General features: G+C 43.5%; 1 protein-coding gene and 1 long non-coding RNA gene across 10 annotated transcripts in view; one reads left to right on the top strand and one right to left on the bottom strand.

Moving 5' to 3' along the window:
- The window catches only part of DGKZ (diacylglycerol kinase zeta), a 136,081-nt gene that overhangs the window by 73,198 nt on the left and 44,388 nt on the right, over window positions 1-18,495 (top strand). For 5 of the 9 annotated variants that reach the window (XM_039358456.1, XM_039358441.1, XM_039358465.1 and 2 more), the window contains exons 2-6: window positions 9,781-10,652; window positions 11,991-12,099; window positions 13,286-13,381; window positions 17,463-17,540; window positions 17,965-18,021. In XM_039358456.1, the coding sequence (XP_039214390.1) occupies window positions 9,793-10,652; window positions 11,991-12,099; window positions 13,286-13,381; window positions 17,463-17,540; window positions 17,965-18,021 (1,200 nt within the window). In that variant the 5' untranslated portion in view covers window positions 9,781-9,792. The remainder of the gene's footprint in view (window positions 1-9,780; window positions 10,653-11,990; window positions 12,100-13,285; window positions 13,382-17,462; window positions 17,541-17,964; window positions 18,022-18,495) is intronic. The other 4 variants (XM_039358498.1, XM_039358507.1, XM_039358481.1 and 1 more) reach the window with 1 other exon arrangement.
- Window positions 1-18,495, bottom strand: part of LOC120314930 — a 42,782-nt gene that overhangs the window by 16,703 nt on the left and 7,584 nt on the right. The gene's annotated exons all lie outside the window — the stretch shown is intronic.

Raw genomic sequence — 18,495 nt, 5'->3', positions numbered from 1 at the left:
TTGTGACAGAGTGATTTGAACAATTGAAACAAAAATTGAGCTGTTTGGCTACAACCACAAAAAGATACATTTTTTGGGGGGCGGAATTATACACCTTGCCCATCACTAAGCACAGGGATGACTGGATTACACTTTAGGGTTGGCTGGCAGTTAATGGGACTAAAGCTATTCTGCAGGTAGAAGGAAAAATGGATTCAACTAAATATCAACCTATCCAAAAAGTTACTATTTCATAGTCAGTTAAAAAAAAAGTTGAATCTGGAAAGAGGTTGGATATTTCAGCAAGACTGAACCATACCTCAAAATCAACTATCATGTGCTTAAAAGAGAAAGAAATATAAAGATTTTTGGAGTGGCCTTCATAGTCTCCAGACATAAATGCCTATGCTGAAATCTCAAACATCCTGCAAACGCAGAGACTTACTCTAAGAATGTTGCTGTGCTAGAACATGTCTGCAAGGAAGACTGGGTGGGGGTGGGGGGTGACTGGGGGTGAATTGTAAGAGGGAGACTAGAAAGACTGTTAGCTTTCTAGAGATGTTTGGGAGTTAATTCTACCCGAGGTGGGTTGCAAAGCAGTGACTGAAAGGCTATCCAAACTTCTGCACCTGCTATATTCACAGTTTTGCAGTGCAAAAGAAATCAGAATTTGGTGCAAAAGAAATCAGAATAGTAATGCATGGGTTTGCACAGGTGGCAGCACACCTATGTGTCCTAGTGGCAAGAGTGGCTCATCTGTTTTCATATGTGTTGTTTTGTTCTTCTACCCTTTAGTTCTGATAGCTGGCCAACAGAGTATTTCATAGTCCTATGTTATGCTGACTTGCCTTTTAAAACTGAAGATAGAAATGGCTGATCTTCTCTGGCAGGCAGGCCGTCAATTCTCAAGAGAGATTGTTGAAATCATTTTGGACATTTTAAAACTCATATTTATTTTTAATGCTCAACTCCAACTCATGTTTTATGCATTCTCAGAAATCTATGTACTTATTTATTTTTATGCGTTCCAGGTATCAATTTTGTTTAAAGTAAATAGGTAGAATTTTTCCTATTAAAATTGCTTGTTTTTAAACTGAGTTTTGATTATCAGTTTTTTACAGTTTTGTAAATATCAGCTGTGTTGGACAGTTGCATAAAATCAATAAAGAAATTTCTACTTCCTAGTTTATATATATATATATATATATATATATATATATATATATATATATATATATATATATATATTAATGCTAGCTTTAATCACCAGTTTTGGCAACAAGGAAAACAGCTGTGTTGCCATAAAACCAATTAATAATCTTGTACTTTCTGAAAGGCTGAGTGTTTATTATGGCTTCAGCTTTTGTGGATTACAGTCTGTTTTGAAGCAGGATAGATTGTGTTCTAACATTATTATTCCATAATACATATATCGGTCATTAAGAATTTGCAAGAATAGGAAAATATAGGTGTCCTTTTGTACATAATTAGGAGTTTGTTTTCTACACAGTTGTCAGAATTTAGATGAAAAGGGGCGTTGTCTTACCTGAACGCCTTTTCTCAGCAGGATGATGTAGAGTCCAAATGGATGGGTTCTATGACGGCCTTCCTGCCTGGCAGACTGGGTAAAAACTTCGGCCACACCCCTTCCTTTGGGCGTGACCCCAGTTTTGACTTAGGCGAGAAACTTTGTTGGAATTAACCTTGCAGCTCTTTATTATATCTTTATTATATCCCTGCCTAGACCTATCCTCTGGGTGGGCTTGGACTCTACATCATCCTGCTGAGAAAAGGCGTTCAGGTAAGACAACGCCCCTTCTCCAGCAGGATGACTGTAGAGTCCAAATGGATGGGACATACCAAAGCCCTCATGTCCCCCTGGGAGGGAATGTCTAGGCTACCGAACTCTGAGCAGATACGACCTGTTGAAGAACTCTTCTGCCAAAAGCCGCGTCTGCTGCTGCTAGGGAGTCTAAACGGTAATGTCGAATGAAAACCGAAGGTGAGGACCAGGTTGCGGCCCTGCAAATCTCCTCCACCGGAGCTTGCGTTAGCCACGCCGCAGATGTGGCTGCGCTCCGAGTTGAGTGGGCAGTCACCTGATTGGGTGCTGGCAAATCCTGTGAGACGTAGGCCTGCGCTATGCAGGCTCTGATCCACCTGCCTATGGTGGAAGAAGATACCTTCTTTCCCATAGTTGATGGTTGAAAGGACACAAATAATGCTTCCGTCTTTCGGAAAGCCGAGGTGCGTTTCACGTAGAAACACAGTGCTCTCCGTACGTCTAGCTTGTGCCATCTGTGTTCTAGCTTATGTTTGGGTCTTGGACAGAAATCAGGAAGCGTAAGTTCCTGAGATCTGTGAAAGGTGCTATTTACCTTCGGGATGAAGGTCGGGTCTGGTCTAAGAACGACCCTGTCTTTGAAAAAGGTACACAGATCCTTCCTTACTGACAGTGCTGCTAGTTCTGAAATTCTCCTTGCCGAAGTAATTGCCACAAGGAAAGCTACCTTCAGTGATAGGTGATGGAGTGAGCATGTTTCAAGAGGTTCGAAGGGTGCAGATGTCAAGGCTAGAAGGACCCTAGGCAGGTTCCAGGACGGGTACCTGTGTATGACTGGGGGCTTTGTGTTAGACGCCCCTTTTAAAAGGCATTAATCGCTGGATGTTGTGCTAGGGAAGTTAAGTTGTCGCAGGAGAGTACGGTTGAGAGGGCCGATATCTGTCTGCGGATGGTATTGACTGATAGGCCCCTATTAAGACCCTCCAATAGGTAGTCTAGGATATTGGGGATAGATACTGCGGTCGGGTCTAGGTGAAGCGAAGCGCACCACCTACAGAATCCCTTCCATGTAGCGTCGTAGATCCTATTGGTGGACGCCCTTCGTGATGCCTGTATGATCGATATCACCCCTGCAGAATAAGATTGTTTAGTTAAGCTTTGCCGCTCAAATGCCAAGCGGCTAGTTGTAGCCACTGGGGATCTGGGTGTACAAGCTTGCCCTGACTGAGTTTTACCCTGTCCGGGGGAATCCTCCACGGAGGTGATATCGAAAGGTCCACGAGGTCGGCAAACCACGGGCGCCGTGGCCAGTGAGGGGCAATGCAGACCATTTCTGCGCCCTCCAGGATCATCTTGCGTATGGTTGCCGGTATTAGTGGCAGCGGTGGGAAGGCGTACAGGAGTTGCGCCGGCCACCGGCACCTGAGAGCATCCGTTCCCTCCGATCCCGGGGACGGGAATCTGGAGAAGAACCTGGGGAGTTGTGTATTCTTGTGGTTGGCAAATAGATCTAGGTGCGGTTGTCCGAACCTCCGGGAGATCTCCTCGAAGAGAGCCGGGTCCAGACGCCATTCCGACTGGTCCACCTTGGCTCTGCTCAGGGAGTCCGCCTGGGTGTTTGTTTCCCCTGAGATGTGTTCCGCTCTGATGGAACTCACATTGGCTTCTGCCCACCGAGCCAGAACCAATGCTTCTTTCATTAGTTCCACTGATCTCGTTCCTCCCTCCTTGTTTACATGTGCCTTGGCTGCTACATTGTCTGTAAGCACGAGGACGTGTCTCCTCGTTACTAGGTGTGAGAAATGACGGAGGGCCAGGTGTATGGCCCGGAGCTCTAGCCAGTTGATGCTGTGTGACAGGTCCTTCTGACCCCACTGGCCCTGTGCTATCTGGGTCCCCAGATGGGCTCCCCATCCGAACAGGCTCGCATCTGTCGTGAGCGTGACCCTGTTCGGTTCCCTGAATATGCTCCCCTTGAGTGTCATGGGGGATAGCCACCATTTTAGTGATTTCATCACCTGTGCTGGTACCAGCACACTCCTGTTGGAGGTGCTGAGGTTCCTCCTCTGGTAGGGTAGGAGGAACCACTGCAACTCCCTCGAGTGGAGCCTTGCCCATGGGATGATGCCCATGCAAGATATCATCTTTCCCAGGAGCTTCGAGAGTTGTAGCAAGGGCACTCTCCTGATCTCTTGAATTTGGTGGATTAGCTTGGATATGTTGATCAGTCGCTCCTGGGAAAGGAATACCCTGCACTGTGACGTGTCTATCACCGCGCCCAGGTGTTGCAGTCTCCTTGAGGGAATGAGGTGGCTCTTGTTTAGATTGACCGAGAATCCGTGCCCCTGTAGGGTTCGGATTGTGGTCCTGAGGTCTGTCCTTGCTTGTTCCCGAGATCTGGACTGAATCAAGATGTCGTCCAGATAAAACTGGACGCGAACCGGAATCAACCTGAGATGGGCCGCTAGTACAGCTAAGATCTTTGTGAATACCCTTGGTGCTGACGACAGTCCGAAGGGTAATGCCCTGTATTGGTAATGTCGCCCCGCGTAGGTAAATCTGAGGAATTTCCGGTAGCTGGAGTGGATGGGGATGTGTAGGTACGCCTCTGTGAGGTCTATTGAGGATAGTAGATCGTCTTCCCTGACGCTGGCTAGTATGGACTTTAAGGAGTGCATCTTGAACCTCCTGTACTTTATGAAATAGTTCAGGCCCTTCAGGTCCAAGATTGCTCTCCACCCTCCTGATGTCTTTGGGATAACGAAGAGGATAGAATAAAATCCTCTTCCTTTGGTACCTTCTCTATTGCTTGAATTGACAGGAGGTGATCTATGGCCGAAGTTATCAGCCTTGTCTTGTGTGCTCTTCTGGAGATGGGACATCTGATGAACCGGTTTGGAGGGGGAGAACAGAAGTCTAAGGTCAGGCCATGCCTGATCGTTTCCAGGACCCAGGCGTCGGTAGTGGTCTGTTCCCAGACCTCGGTGAAATTTCCTAACCGACCCCCGATGGGTGTATCCTGTTTGGCGTCACTTGGTACGCTTAAAGGATCTGCCTCCCGCTCCTCTATATGGGCGTCTGGACTGGAACTGGCCCCTGGCTCCCGGGCTTTGGCGATCCTGGGTTCGATCCTGTCTCGGGTAGAAGGATCGTGAGCCTCTGGGCCAGTCCCAGGATTGCCCTGATCGAAAGGGCTGCCTCCATTCCCAGGGGCTTCCTGGGCGGGAGCCCTGCCTCCGGAAGTCCTGACTGCCTCTCCTGTCTAACTTCTTTGATGGATGTACTAGGATTTTTTTCTTGTCTCTGCCTTCGCTGACATGTGGATCCAGAATGGAACCAAATAGGGCCTCTCCACTGTATTTGGACGTCGAGAGACGCCATTTGGACCTCAGGTCTGTCTTCCAGTTTTTGAGCCACAGTAGCCTACGCGAGGCCACTGTGGCCGCAATGGATCTTGCCGCATACTTTGTTGCGTACAGTGAAGCGTCAGACATGAACTGAGAGGCCGCGAGGAGTTTGGCCAATGTCTGGTGTACTCTGACCTGGTCTGGAGGCACCGTGCCCTGCAGTTCCCTCAGCCACATGATGCAGGCCCTCGCGAAGAATGATGATGAGGTGGCTGCTCTGGCCGCCCAGGCTGCAGCCATGTGGGAACGCCGGAAGGAGTGTTCAAATTTCTTCTCCTCAGGTTTCAAGACCTCCGCCATGTCTCCTGGAATCGCGGAGGTAGAGAATAATGAGATCAAGGGGTTATCTACAGTGGGAACCTCTAACATGTTAGAGAAGGAGGGAGATAGGTTGAAAAGCTTTCTTTCCGCGCTGTTAGGAGCCGGTGGGCTTGCAAGTGAGGACCATTGTTCCTCCAGCGTGGTCATGAAGACCTCCGCACATGGAATGTACTTGTCCTGTGGGACCTTTTTGGCAAACAGAGGGTTGGCCTCCTTGCTAGTCGATGGCCTCTCATCCTGTACTGATGTTAGGCTGACTGTGGAAACTGCCTTAATCAGGAGTGATTTTAGGAGCGCTGGGTTAAAGAGGCCAGAGCTCGTCTCCTGCTCAGGTGCGGTTTCCTCGTCCTCCGATAGGGGCATGTCTGACATGTCAAGATCTACTGAGTCACCCTCTCCTAGTTGAGAGGAAGATTCAGAGATGTTGGTAGGGGGTGGCCTAGCTCGTCCCTTACGGGGTGTGTGAAAGGCCACTTGCCCTTTGGAGGCCATGAATTGGGAGAATGCATCCTGCATGAATGCCTGAAATCGTGCCGACCATATGTTCTCCTGCGCTTTGTCGCTGGGGTGAGGCGCTGGAGTGTGGTCGGGTGAGGGAGAAGAAGCTGGTGAGGAGGGATTGGAGGAATCTAACTGTTCAGTTTCCCCAGGAGGAGACCAAGTCTTGAGCACTTCCTCGGCAGTAGGTTCTGTGCTGGTCGCCACTGGGACAGGGGAAACCAAATTTGTCCCATTGGCATTGGATCTCTGTGCCCTGCTAATTTGTCTTTCTAAAGCCAAATGTCTCCTCAGAGCCTCTCGCTCAGCCGTTTTAGACTGTCCCTTCTGAGTAAGGTGCTTTGTTTTAGCTTTCTTCTTCCCCCCCACCTCTGATTCAGAGGATCTGCGTTTTCGCTGCTGCTGTGGGGGGGACAATTGAGGGACCTGTGTGACTGAATACGAGACATTGTCTGCCATTGTGCCAGACACCCCGAGTAGGAAATGCCTGGGATGGGGGAATGAGGTACGCAGATCAGAGGCAGATGCTTGGGACTGTGCCCTCCTCTGCCTATACAAACAATGGCCGGACAGACAGGATTCTTTGGACCGAAGATCCTGCAAGGCAGTGACTAAAGGCCACTATGGGAACAGTTAGGGAAGAATGTTCCTCCTCACCTCCTCACCTAGTCCAGACAAGGTGCAGTTCATATGTCTCTCTCTCTCCCCCAGTCTGTGGCTGTGGCAACAGACCACGATAGGAAACGGTTATTTTACTTTCCCTCTTCCTTCCTCTGTCTCAGTTTCCTTGGGTAACCTCAGATCCTTGCAAGGGGAAAAAGCCCTTTGTTTGCCGGAAAATGGAGTCCGGGTGAAGGCCCCGCCCCCAAGGGGAAACGGCGGGAAGATCAAGTTCCAAAATGGTGAATGGGGAAGAAGCCACGCCTCCCAATGGAAGCCCGGGAATCCACGAGGTTCAAGAGTAATGGCGGATCCTGATTTTTGCAATCAGGAAGACTCCTCTAGTCATGAGGGGCTGCGCCTTTCCTCTGGGTATAGGGGAATTCAGCGCCGGCTTTGCTCTTGCCGCGCTGTTTATCGCGCCGCTCAGCTGATCGCAGCCGAGCGGCGACCTGGTTTGCCGCTTCCCGCGCGGCTCAGCTGTTTCGCGCCGTGGCGCTCAGCTCCCTCGGCCAGGCTGCTCAGCTGTTGGGAGGGCCCGGAGGGCTACGCGCAACCCGGTGAAAACCCCCCCCGCGCCGAACAGCTGCTCGGCGGGCCGGAAGAAAGCGAGCGATCCGGCCCGTTCCGAGCCTCCCCGGCTAGCCCCACTCACGAGTCCGCCGATCCTGTTCTAATCGCTGCCGGGAAGTTTCTCTTGTCAAGGGAAGAAGAGGGGATTCCTTTTTTTTTTTTTTTTTTGAGTTTAAATTCGTTTGTTTCTGAGAGCTGCCTCTCGCACTTGTACCAGGCTTCGAGACTGAGTCAAAACTGGGGTCACGCCCAAAGGAAGGGGTGTGGCCGAAGTTTTTACCCAGTCTGCCAGGCAGGAAGGCCGTCATAGAACCCATCCATTTGGACTCTACAGTCATCCTGCTGGAGAACAAGTCCTCCCAATTGCAGTGGTTCTAAATTTCCAAACACTAGATAATCCATGTTGTTGAGCAACTACAAATGGTACTGGTAACTTGCTCATTAAGTGAATCCATCATTAATGAAAGCACAGCTATGCTTATGATCTTATTTCTTTTGCTTTAAGACCAGTGAGGGTCATAAATGTGAGGACTGGTCCCAAAGTTAGAACTGAATGGAATGCCATTGGCTCTATCACCACCATCATAACTGAAAGGTCACTAAATAAGGCAGTCACTAAATAAAGACTACTGGTAAACATACCTAGATTTGCACCAGAGAACAGCAGAAATAGGAATTGTGCTACCATTAAAATAGCTGCAGGTAGAAGAGCATTTTCTATATACTGTAACTATTGTACAAATAACAAAGGATAATAAGATCTTTCCATTGCTTTTCTACAAAATGTTATAGAATGTGTCAGCTTCAGTTATTGTAAAATACTCCACATTTTTCAGTTCAGAGTGTGTAACTGACAGTTTTAATGAGCATAAAATGTGGATAAACTACTTTTTAGACTTGGAATATAAAGTATGGAGTATGGAAAAGTAATTGCCTTTTCCATACTGGCATTCCTCTGAAGACAGAAACGTATACACATGGAAAATTCTCCAATTGCTACTTATATTATTTTTCAAAACTTAGAAAGGCATGAAATCTGAAGGAACTGTTGATACAATCATCCATTTTGACCACAATGTGATGTTCTAATACGTTGTGGAATTGCTATTTATAAAATTGAATATGTCTGAATGTTTGGAATTCTTGTTATTCCTTTCCTTACTGTCAAGGGATCTTGGCTGTTGCCTCTTGGATTTCTCATACTACAGCTTGGCCGCGTTTCCAGTTTGTCTCAGCTCACTTTAGTTATACCAACATTGTAAAATGAGCTTTATTTTTCATTAAAGAGGAAACATTTAGGTTTTCTTGTACAGTTAAAAGGCATAAAGCTGATTCAGCTGATACATTTCTCTCCATTTTGCCTAAACAATTAAAAAATAAAAAAGAGAAGGGAAATTTTAAAAAAAACCTACACAAATGCAGTGGGTGTCAATTTGCTTCTGGGTCTAATTCAAAATGCTGGTTATCACCTTTAAAGCCCTTCGTGGCATGGGACCAGGTTACCTGAAGAACCAGCTCATCCTAATTATGTTGACCCATCCCACCCAATCAGATCGTCCCAAAGGTGCTTTTTCAAGAGGCAACTGGACTTCTTTAGCTCTTGGATGAGAAGTAAAACATCTTCAAAGAAAAACAAGAAAGTCCAGTTGCTTCTTGAAAAAGCACCTTTGGGACAACCATGACCTGGATGACTGAGAATCTCCATAGACACTCAGTCAATCAGTTTGATTGACAGGATCTAGGAAAACAGCCTCTCTGCCATTGCTCCTTCCCTCTGGATCATTTTACTCCCAATAGTGAGGTAAGTCTCCACTCTCCTGGCCTTCCAGAAGAGTATTGCTCTGCCAATTAACAGGTGGGGTCTAAGAGTGAGGGTGACGATTCGTTCTCCAAGCTTGTGGGTTGGTTTCTGAATGTTTTGTTACCAGACTAGGTAACATCTTCAGTGGAGTTTAGCGGATGTCAGTGTTCTGTTTATAAGGGCTTCAAGTGAGGGTCTTGTGATGGGTCAGGTGCTTTCGTTGTATGTTTATACGCAAGGTCAGAGGATTGTACTTTACATGGATCTGTTTTACTTTCTATGTGTAAAGTGGACAAGCAGATTTGTGGTACATGAGCATATCTGTTCACTATGAGAATTATTGACATCTCAACCTCTGCTTATCTGAACACTAACTTCTAAAAAACCACATGTAGATGATCTGAACGTTATTAGCATACGTGGAACAGTTCTCTCATTTTAAGTATCCACCAAGCTTCCTTTTCTCCGAGCTCTTTCGGTAATAGCTTCTTTCATCCTTAGTGTTTATGATGAACTGGATGGTTCAGTTGCCTCAATGTCTTGGTATTACACAGTTCAGAGAGTTTTAGAACTCCAGGTGGCTGGCTCTTTGACACAGAGCTGTATATGGCTTTAAAAAGTTGGTGAGTGCTTGTAACAATTGAGGAGCTGGAGCGGAAGGTCTGGAAGTATCTATTATTAGACATGCAGGAGTACTTTAGGTAGTTAGATGGGAAGAGGGAGCCCCACATTTAAAACATATACTTTTCTGTTAACAGCCCCTAATCTCCATGGAATCCTTTTTCAAAAAGCACTTCAGGAGGAAGATTGCATCATCAGGGCCCCAACGCACCAGTGTGGTGGCCTTGCCTGCCAGCAGAGCCAGGCGGCGTTCTGTGGTAGGTCAGCCCTCTACCATACTTGTGGAACGCCGGCGCAGATCCAGTGCTCAGCTGCAAGAGATGTCTTGCTTGGGCTTCCCAAGCAAACGTAGGTTGTGTTCCCGGAGGCGATCTAGTACCACCACCCCTCGCATGAGCCCTAGATTTTCTGTCCAGAAGAAGCGTGGGGGCCATGTGCACACCATAGACACACATCTCATAGGGCCCTCTTTGCTGCTAGCCAGTCTCATCCAAGTGTACAAGGAAGAAGAAAGGAGACAGTCACATTGTACTGAAAGCTCCAGCTCAGGGTCCCCTAAAGATGGGATGGTGGACAGTGACTGGAGTGAGGAAGCGCTCTCCTCGGGATCTGAAGGAGCAGAGTTCGAAAAGAAGGAACTGCAGACTGAGTGCTCACTATATACCATTCCCCCAATCCAACGCCTTCCTGATTTAAGACCTTTCCTACGAGACCCTTATTACCTGCGCCGCAGATCCTCCCACCTCCTTCCTGCAGAATTTGTGCACAGCAGAGCAGTCTACGGGCTTCAAGGCCGCTACAGATACTTCAACCAGCGGCGGTGCTCAGGTGAAACCCCCAAGCCAAGTGCTTTGCTTCAGCCATGCAGGTTTGAAAGGGCTGCCAGGAGGTGGAAGGTGCCTGTCGGAACCAGTTGGCTGCCACTGAGTACCCATAAATGCTTGGGAGTGGATCCTGCCCTCAGCAGCTGTGGCAGTGACTCCTCTGGAGGCTGCAATGCCCTTTTGACGTATGTATGGCTTATAGGTGGTTTTAAAATCATTTGGCTGGAGGTGATCCGGGCGGAGGGGAGGTAATGAGTAGGGAGGAGAAACTATGGCAGCAGGAATGCTCATTCAGATTCATTAATTTTGGAGGCTGGATTCTCTTTCCAAAGAGTTTGAGCTGAATGCGTTAATGAGAAACTAAACTGCCCAATCACAATAAAACAAGAATCTGAATCTGACATTCCTGAGACTAGCATTTTACTAGCTGCCTCTATCCTTGCTTTAAACAGTATTTTCTTGTTCTGGTAAATATTTTCTGGTGTTGTGGGACTGCAACTCCCAGAATTACATATGTATTGACTGCTAGCTGGGATTTTATAGTCTAGACATCTGGAAACTACAAGGTTAGGAAAAAAAAATCAAACTAGAAATTAAAAGTCACACACAATCTTAACTATTGTTTTTAGCTTTTCAACTATGTTCATCTCCCCCTCCCCCATCAACTTTAAATATTTGTGCTTGAGAAACAACAAGAAATTGGACTCTTATAGCCTGAGTAATTGCCTTTTGAGAAAAATGATGCTCTATCTCTGGAGTAATTTTTTCCGGGAGTTGGGCTTACAGAACACACTTATTATAGTTAATTAAGGGCAAAATAAGCGTATGGTGCAAACCCCATAGCTCAGTCAGCAATTGAGAAATAGAATTAGCTTTAACCCCAAATAACCCCTTCTTGTGAAAATACTGTAAGACAAATGTGGAATAGTTTTTAAACCCTGCCTAGTCAATCATTCAAGGAAAAGGGGCTGATAAAGCAACGTTCTCCAGCCATGGATGATCCTAGCACCCACAGAACCAGCCTTTCTTGTATGGGTGGGCTGCAACACCCAAGGAAACCTTTTTAGTACTAGTCTGTTGTAGCACCCAATGAAGCCAATAGCTGCTTGAATGGGGCTAATAAAGCCTCACTGATATTCTCCTGACACAAAAGTTCATCAAATGCTAGGCATTTATTAGAGGAAGGGGCGGGCTCTCTGTTCCCCCAAATACTGCCTTTTGAATCAGTGGCAAAGTATGGTGGCTGAATTAAACAGGTTGGATATACATGACTGTGGAACACTATTTCTTCTTCTTCTTCTTCTTCTTCTTCTTCTTCTTCTTCTTCTTCTTCTTCTTCTTCTTCTTCTTCTTCTTCTTCTTCCCCCTCCTCCTCCTCCTCTTCTTCTTCTTCTACTACTACTACTACTACTACTACTACTACTAGTTGCCTTTATTTAGCAGCAAGATTTTAGATATAATGCATGTGGTCTGTTGTGTGTGAACAAAATGCCCTTACAGCCACTCTTGTTCTTGTCTTTCAGAAAAGCCATTGCCAAGTCGGGTCTCCAGCACATGGTAGCCCAGCCAAACCCCACATTTGCCTTAAGAAGTGACTCAGAGAGGGAGATTCGTAACTCTGTTGATTGGAGTGTAAGTTCCTGTCTTGGTTGAAAGAACAGAAGAATGGGTTGTTTCTCTTTCATTAGCTTGGCTGCAACTATCAAGTTCACAAATGGTTGGCCTTTAAGGGTAGAAGCAGAGAGTATCTTTGACCACAGAGTGCTTCACAATCAGATTGCTTGAGATAGCAATAACACTTAGACTTATATACCATTTCATCGTGCTTTACAGTCCTGTCTAAGCGGTTTACAGAGTCAGCATATGGCCCCCAACAATCTGGGTCCTTATTTTACTGACCTCAGAAGGTGGAAGGCTAAGTCAACTTGAGCCTGTCAGGATCAAACTTCAGACTGTGGGCAGAGTTACACTGCAATACTGCATTCTAACCACTGTGCCACCAGGACTCCTGATGAAAGGCAACATAGAGATGTTGAAGCATGATGGTGTCCTATCATGTGGTTCATGTGTATTCCCATTTCTCTGCTGCAATAACGTGTCACTAGATGGATGCATCCCTGGTATGACTAAGATAATGTGCCCCTTCCCAGTTCATTAATACCACTTTACAATGCCTTGGTAAGGCCACACTTGGAATACTGCATCCAGTTTTGGTCACCATGATGTAAAAAAGATGCTGAGACTCTAGAAAAAGTACAGAGAAGAGCAACAAAGATTATTAGGGGACTGGATGCTAAAATATATGAGGAATGGTTGCTGGAATTGGGTATGTCTAGTTTAACAAAGAGAAGGACGAGGGGGGACATGATAGCAGTGTTCCAATATCTCAGGGGCTGCTACAAAGAAGAGGGAGTCAAGCTATTCTCCAAAGCGCCTGAAGGCAGGACAAGAAGCAACGGATGGAAACTAATCAAGGAGAGAAGCAACCTAGAACTAAGGAGAAACTTCCTGACAGTTAGAACAATTAACCAATGAAACAACCTGCCTCCAGAAGTGCTCCAACACTGGAAGTTTTTAAGAAGAGATTGGACAGCCATTTGTCCAAAATGGTATAGGGTTTCCTGCCTGAGCAGGGGGTTGGACTCGATGACCTCCAAGGTCCCTTCCAACTTTATCATCATCATCATCATCATTATTATTAGGCTGAATTAAGAAATAAGTAAGTCCTTGAACCAGAGTAGACAATGATGGAAAACTGGTCAGGTTTTAAACTAAGAGTAATTTTGCCTGGAGTTCTAAATTGCCTCTTGTCTTTCAGGAGACTGCAGTTTATGGGGAGCACATCTGGTTTGAAACCAATGTCTCTGGGGACTTCTGCTATGTCGGGGAACAAAACTGTGTGTCAAAAATGCTGGTAAGTTTTATAAGAAATAGCCACTATCTGGTAAACTTCAAGAGTATGTGAGACTGTATCACCACCTAGCGGAGAAATCAGACACATGGAAATTATTAAAACAGCATAGAAATTGTTTGGTGTAATCAGACTGAGGCATGAAAAAAGGAAATACGCTCATTTTACTGAATTGATTTATGCTTTATATGTTGTACACCTCTCTTATGACTTAGAAAGGTTTGCAACAATTCAACAAAATATTATTTTAACAGTTATTAAAATATCATATGAATAAAAATTCCAAAATTATAATAGTACTCTTAAACACTTTGGATGAATAAGTAATTTTAAGCTGCTCCCTAAGTGAAGCAAAGAGGGGCCTCCTTCAGCTCTAGTAGCGCTCTGTTCTACAGGCCGAGCCCCATCCAGAAAAAAGCCAAATTCCTTACTGGTGTTACTGTTCTTATGGCAGGACTTGCCAAATGGGTGGCAAAGTGCACAGAAGTCTGTACAGAAATATTTGTTTCTGTAGATAGCTTGGACTTCAGGCATGTAAAGTAAGATGCATCCGGCTGATATGCAGCCATTCAGGATCAGTGCTGGAACCAATAAGACTTTCATTTTGCAAGCCTGCTTCTTAAGGAAGCATGCATCCTCCTGAAGGTTGAAATAAATCCACGGAATGAACTATCTTTTCTGAACTTTGCTGCAGCCTATTTTTGCAGTCTTTATAACAAGTAGGAAAGGAGACCTAGAACTGAGAATTGTCAGCATATTGCAGACGTCTTGCTCCAAACGGGAAATGATTCTTAAGTGATGCTAGTATTAATACTTGTTTATAAAAGCCTCAGGCAGAACAGTTTTGATAAAATCTTCAGTTTTAATTTCCTTTTTCTATATGAGCCGTGAACTTATATTATTTTGAACAGTCTTAGTTGCATAGGACGTTTCACAAAAACTCTCAAGGGAAGAGGAATTCTGCCTCAGTAGGAAATGGGCATGGAGAGAATTTTATCAGAATCTGCTAAATTATTGTCTAATTATGGATCCATGAGGAATGTTGTCCTACCCATAAAGTAGCACTCTTCCCTCCCTTCAAATTGACAGCCTAATTATATTATTAGCCATTTTTTCCCTTTATTTTAACAAGATAACTCTCAAAACAAGAATGTTGTATAGGCTTAGTGAATGCAAAAACCAGCATAGGCAGGCCAAGCCAAGATCCAAGATCACAGAGTCACAGATGCACCAGTGGCCTTTTTCAGAATATCATCAGGGAGATGGAACATGAGTATGCTTGCTAGGAGCTAGAAGAGGGTGAATTATGAGCCAGCAGTGTGCAGCAGCAGCAGTCAAAAAAGCTAATACAATCCTGGGTAATATAAACAGGCATAGAATCAAGAAGTATTAGTACCGCTTTATAAAAGCCTAGTGAGATCACACCTGGAATACTGCAACCAATTTTGGTCACCATACTACAAAAAAGATGTTGAGACTTTGGAAAAAGTTCAGAGAAAAGCAACTAAAATGATCGAAAGCCTGGAGACTAAAGCATATGAAGAATGGCTGCAGGACTTGGGTTTGGCTAGTCTAAAGAAAAGAAGAAACAGGTGACATGATAGCAGTATTCCAGTATTTGAGGGGCTGCCACAAAGAAGAGGGAGTCAGATTATTCTCCAAAGCACCAGATGGCAGGATAAGAAACAATGGTTGGAAACTGACCAAAGGGAGAAGCAGCCTGGAATTAAGGAGAAATTTCCTAACAATGAGGAGTCTAAAGACAATTAACCAGTGGAACAGTTTGCCTTCAGAAATCATGGGTGCTCCATCACTGGAGATTTTTAAGAAGAGACTAGACAATCACTTGTCTGAAATGGTATAGTTCTCCTGCTTGAGCAGGGGGCTGGACTATAAGATCTCCAAGGTCCTTTCCAATTTCTGTTCTGTTCTATTCTATTCTATTCTATTCTATTCCTAAAATATATAAGGACTGGTTGCTGGAATTGGGTATGTCTAGTTTAACGAAGAGAAGGACGAAGGGGGACATGATAGCAGTGTTCCAATATCTCAGGGGCTGCCACAAAGAGAGGGAGTCAAGCTATTCTCCAAAGCGCCTGAAGGCAGGACAAGAAGCAACGGATGGAAACTAATCAAGGAGAGAAACAACCTAACACTAAGGAGAAACTTCCTGACAGAACAATTAACCAGTGGAACAACCTGCCTCCAGAAGCGGTGAATGCTCCAACACTGGAAGTTTTTAAGAAGAGACTGGACAGCCATTTGTCCAAAATGGTATAGGGTTTCCTGCCTGAACAGGGGGTTGGACGCGATAACCTCCACAGTCCCTTCCAACATCATCATCATCATCATTATTATAATATTCACATCTGGGCAATGCCAAAAACAATCCAGAATAGCATCTGAACTGATCTGAATTTATCTCAAGTATATCCTCAGCTCTCCTTCACAGTAAACCAGTAATTTCAGATCTGCCTTGTCTAGTGACAAGTCAAATTCCTGTAGCCCTTGAAAAAAAACTTGTTTTTTTAATGATGATGATTGTAATAACGATGTGTAGCTCCAAATAACAACAAAAAGCCTACACCACTATAAAGTAATTCCTTATATAGGGGAGATGTGTGTGTGTGTGTGTCCTCTAGGAAAGACAGCACCCCCTCTCCTAGGATCACAGAAAGCTCTTAAAACCTGGCTTAGGTCCCAGCCTGGAGTTAATGTGTTATTGTATTTTCTGGAGCCTGTTATGTTTGATTTCTATTGTTTGTAAGATGATATTAGTCTGGGCTGTTTTGTTATGTTTTATCTGTTTTTATAGATTTGGGGGGGGGTTGTATGCTCTCCAGAGTCTATTGCAGTTGGGTGGTTATAACAAGCTTAAATAAATAAATAAGATTAAAGGTGGAATTGCTGTCCATTAGAGATTAGATGAGCTAATATACCAGTCCACCTGTCTGAATCAATATAAATGTGTACAGTAAAACCTCAATTTTACAAATCATTTGCAAGAAATAGTGTCTGTTGTAGACAAATGTCCATTAAATATGAATTTAGACAATTGATCTACTTTGCATTATCTGCCTAATTACATCAGTTGTCACAGCTGCTTCAAAACAACAGTCTGTCCATTATTAGGAATGAGGTCCAAACTAAAATTTTGTTTGTGGCATCCAACATTTGCTGAATGAGTGTAAAATTGTTGATAATTCTATATTGTTAATAATTGTTGATGTTGTTGATAATTCTATATGTTGATAATTCAGAGTGTTTATTTCCCTCCCAAAATCTCACTGTGCTTTCTGCTGAATATTTTATGACATTTTTTTCTCTCTCTCTTTTTCTCTCTCTTTTCTTTAAAAGCAGAAGCAAATTTTTACAATCCCATACTATTGCACAGTCTTGATCTTAATCTTTCTCAGTCAAATAATTTATTTTACATATTGTATTCATATTTATAGACAAAGCAAAATAAATATGTACTATGCATTTTGTAATTTTTGAAAAGAAAGTTTTCCTAATAAAGAAAAACATGAGAAAAAGTAGTTAGAAGTTTGATGTTGGATTGACAGTCTTCATTTGATGCATGTAATGTTTTAATTAGTTTGCAATTTATTCATTTATTCTGTGATGCTTGAAAAGTGACATATGTGTTTATATCCAAGTTAATAGAATTATGAATGTATGTATTTATCAAAAAGACTTTTATGGCCACTTATCTTAAAACACATCTTTGGACATCTCATAGCACAGATATATAAAAATATATTTCAAGACACCTCTTTATTAAGTTTCTGATTGGGGGATTACAATCTAATTCAGATTTGATTGCCTCTTCCTGAATTCTATTTGATTTATTATGATCAAGAAATGGGGAAGCCATTGCCCTCCATATCTCAAGTCACTGCCTTCCTTGCCTGGCCTTTACACAGGGATGGAAACATGAAAACTAAAAAAAAAAAATAGCTTTGATCTGCAAGGTTTTTGTATATTTTGGTATTTATTCCGTCGAACCATTTTTCTGGATAATTTGCAATCTTCTCAGACACGGGGGGTTGATGGTATAAATATTATGTTTCCTTTGTTGCAGCAAAAACCTATGTCCAAGCGCAAATGTGCAGCCTGCAAAATTGTAGTCCACACACCCTGCATAGAACAATTAGAAAAAGTGAGTAGATCACCATGAAAAATGCTCTGCTGTATTTGATTCCATCTTCCCCCCAACCAAAATCTGAAAAATACTTATTTGGATAAATTCACAAGGTGTAAACTCTTTTGTTTTTAATTCTTTGATTCTAGTTTTGTCTTCTGAAGGGCCTAGATTCAGTTAAATCTAAATTTATTTAAATCTAGATATTACCAGTCAAATACCAGTAATCCTGATTGGAGAACTGGGAGGTACCTTGTATTAGTGCTATTTAGAGAAGAGTATTCTGAGCTATACAAATTCAAGTTGCATATACTGTAGTTTCATATATTCTTCTACTAACTTTTTCACTGAAATTATTTAGAGGGAGGGAATCACAGGGGAAAAAAAAATCAAAATAGACTGTTATTCATAGGATTAAATCCTCCTTCTGTTAAATCCTCAGATTAATTTCCGATGCAAGCCTTCCTTTAGAGAATCTGGATCAAGGAATATCCGGGAGGTAAGAACTGCATTAACTAGTTAGGATTTTGCAGCATTGTTGAAAGTGGGGGATTTTTTAAAATATGCAGCTTCATCCCAATGCGTTTAAAATATTTGGCCTAAATTTGAAGCAGAGAATTTGTAACCAAGTCTGAAGCTGTACTTTTCCATGAACATAAAATATGAATATGTTTGTGGCATCGAAAGGATACTATAATGCATTCCTTCTTATCTTTGAGAATCTGTATATTCAGATAATGAGAAGAAATACATTTTGTGCTAAGCAGTCTCTCTGGTCCAAAAATTGCATATGTAATGGTCATAGATCGATTTTTTTAAACAAAATAATAAGATACCAGCTATAGGAATAAATGAATAAATGCATGCTATCTGGTTAGTCATTACATTTGTTCATTTTTAGAACTATTACTTATGGTATTCATACACTGAAGCAGTATTAATGAACTACTTTATAAATCTAATATTTCATTAA

The sequence above is a fragment of the Crotalus tigris genome, unplaced genomic scaffold (assembly GCF_016545835.1).
Source record: "Crotalus tigris isolate CLP2741 ecotype Arizona unplaced genomic scaffold, ASM1654583v1 scf7180000017576.4783729, whole genome shotgun sequence".
Taxonomy (NCBI): domain Eukaryota; kingdom Metazoa; phylum Chordata; class Lepidosauria; order Squamata; family Viperidae; genus Crotalus; species Crotalus tigris.
This window is presented reverse-complemented; position numbering and strand designations above follow the sequence as displayed.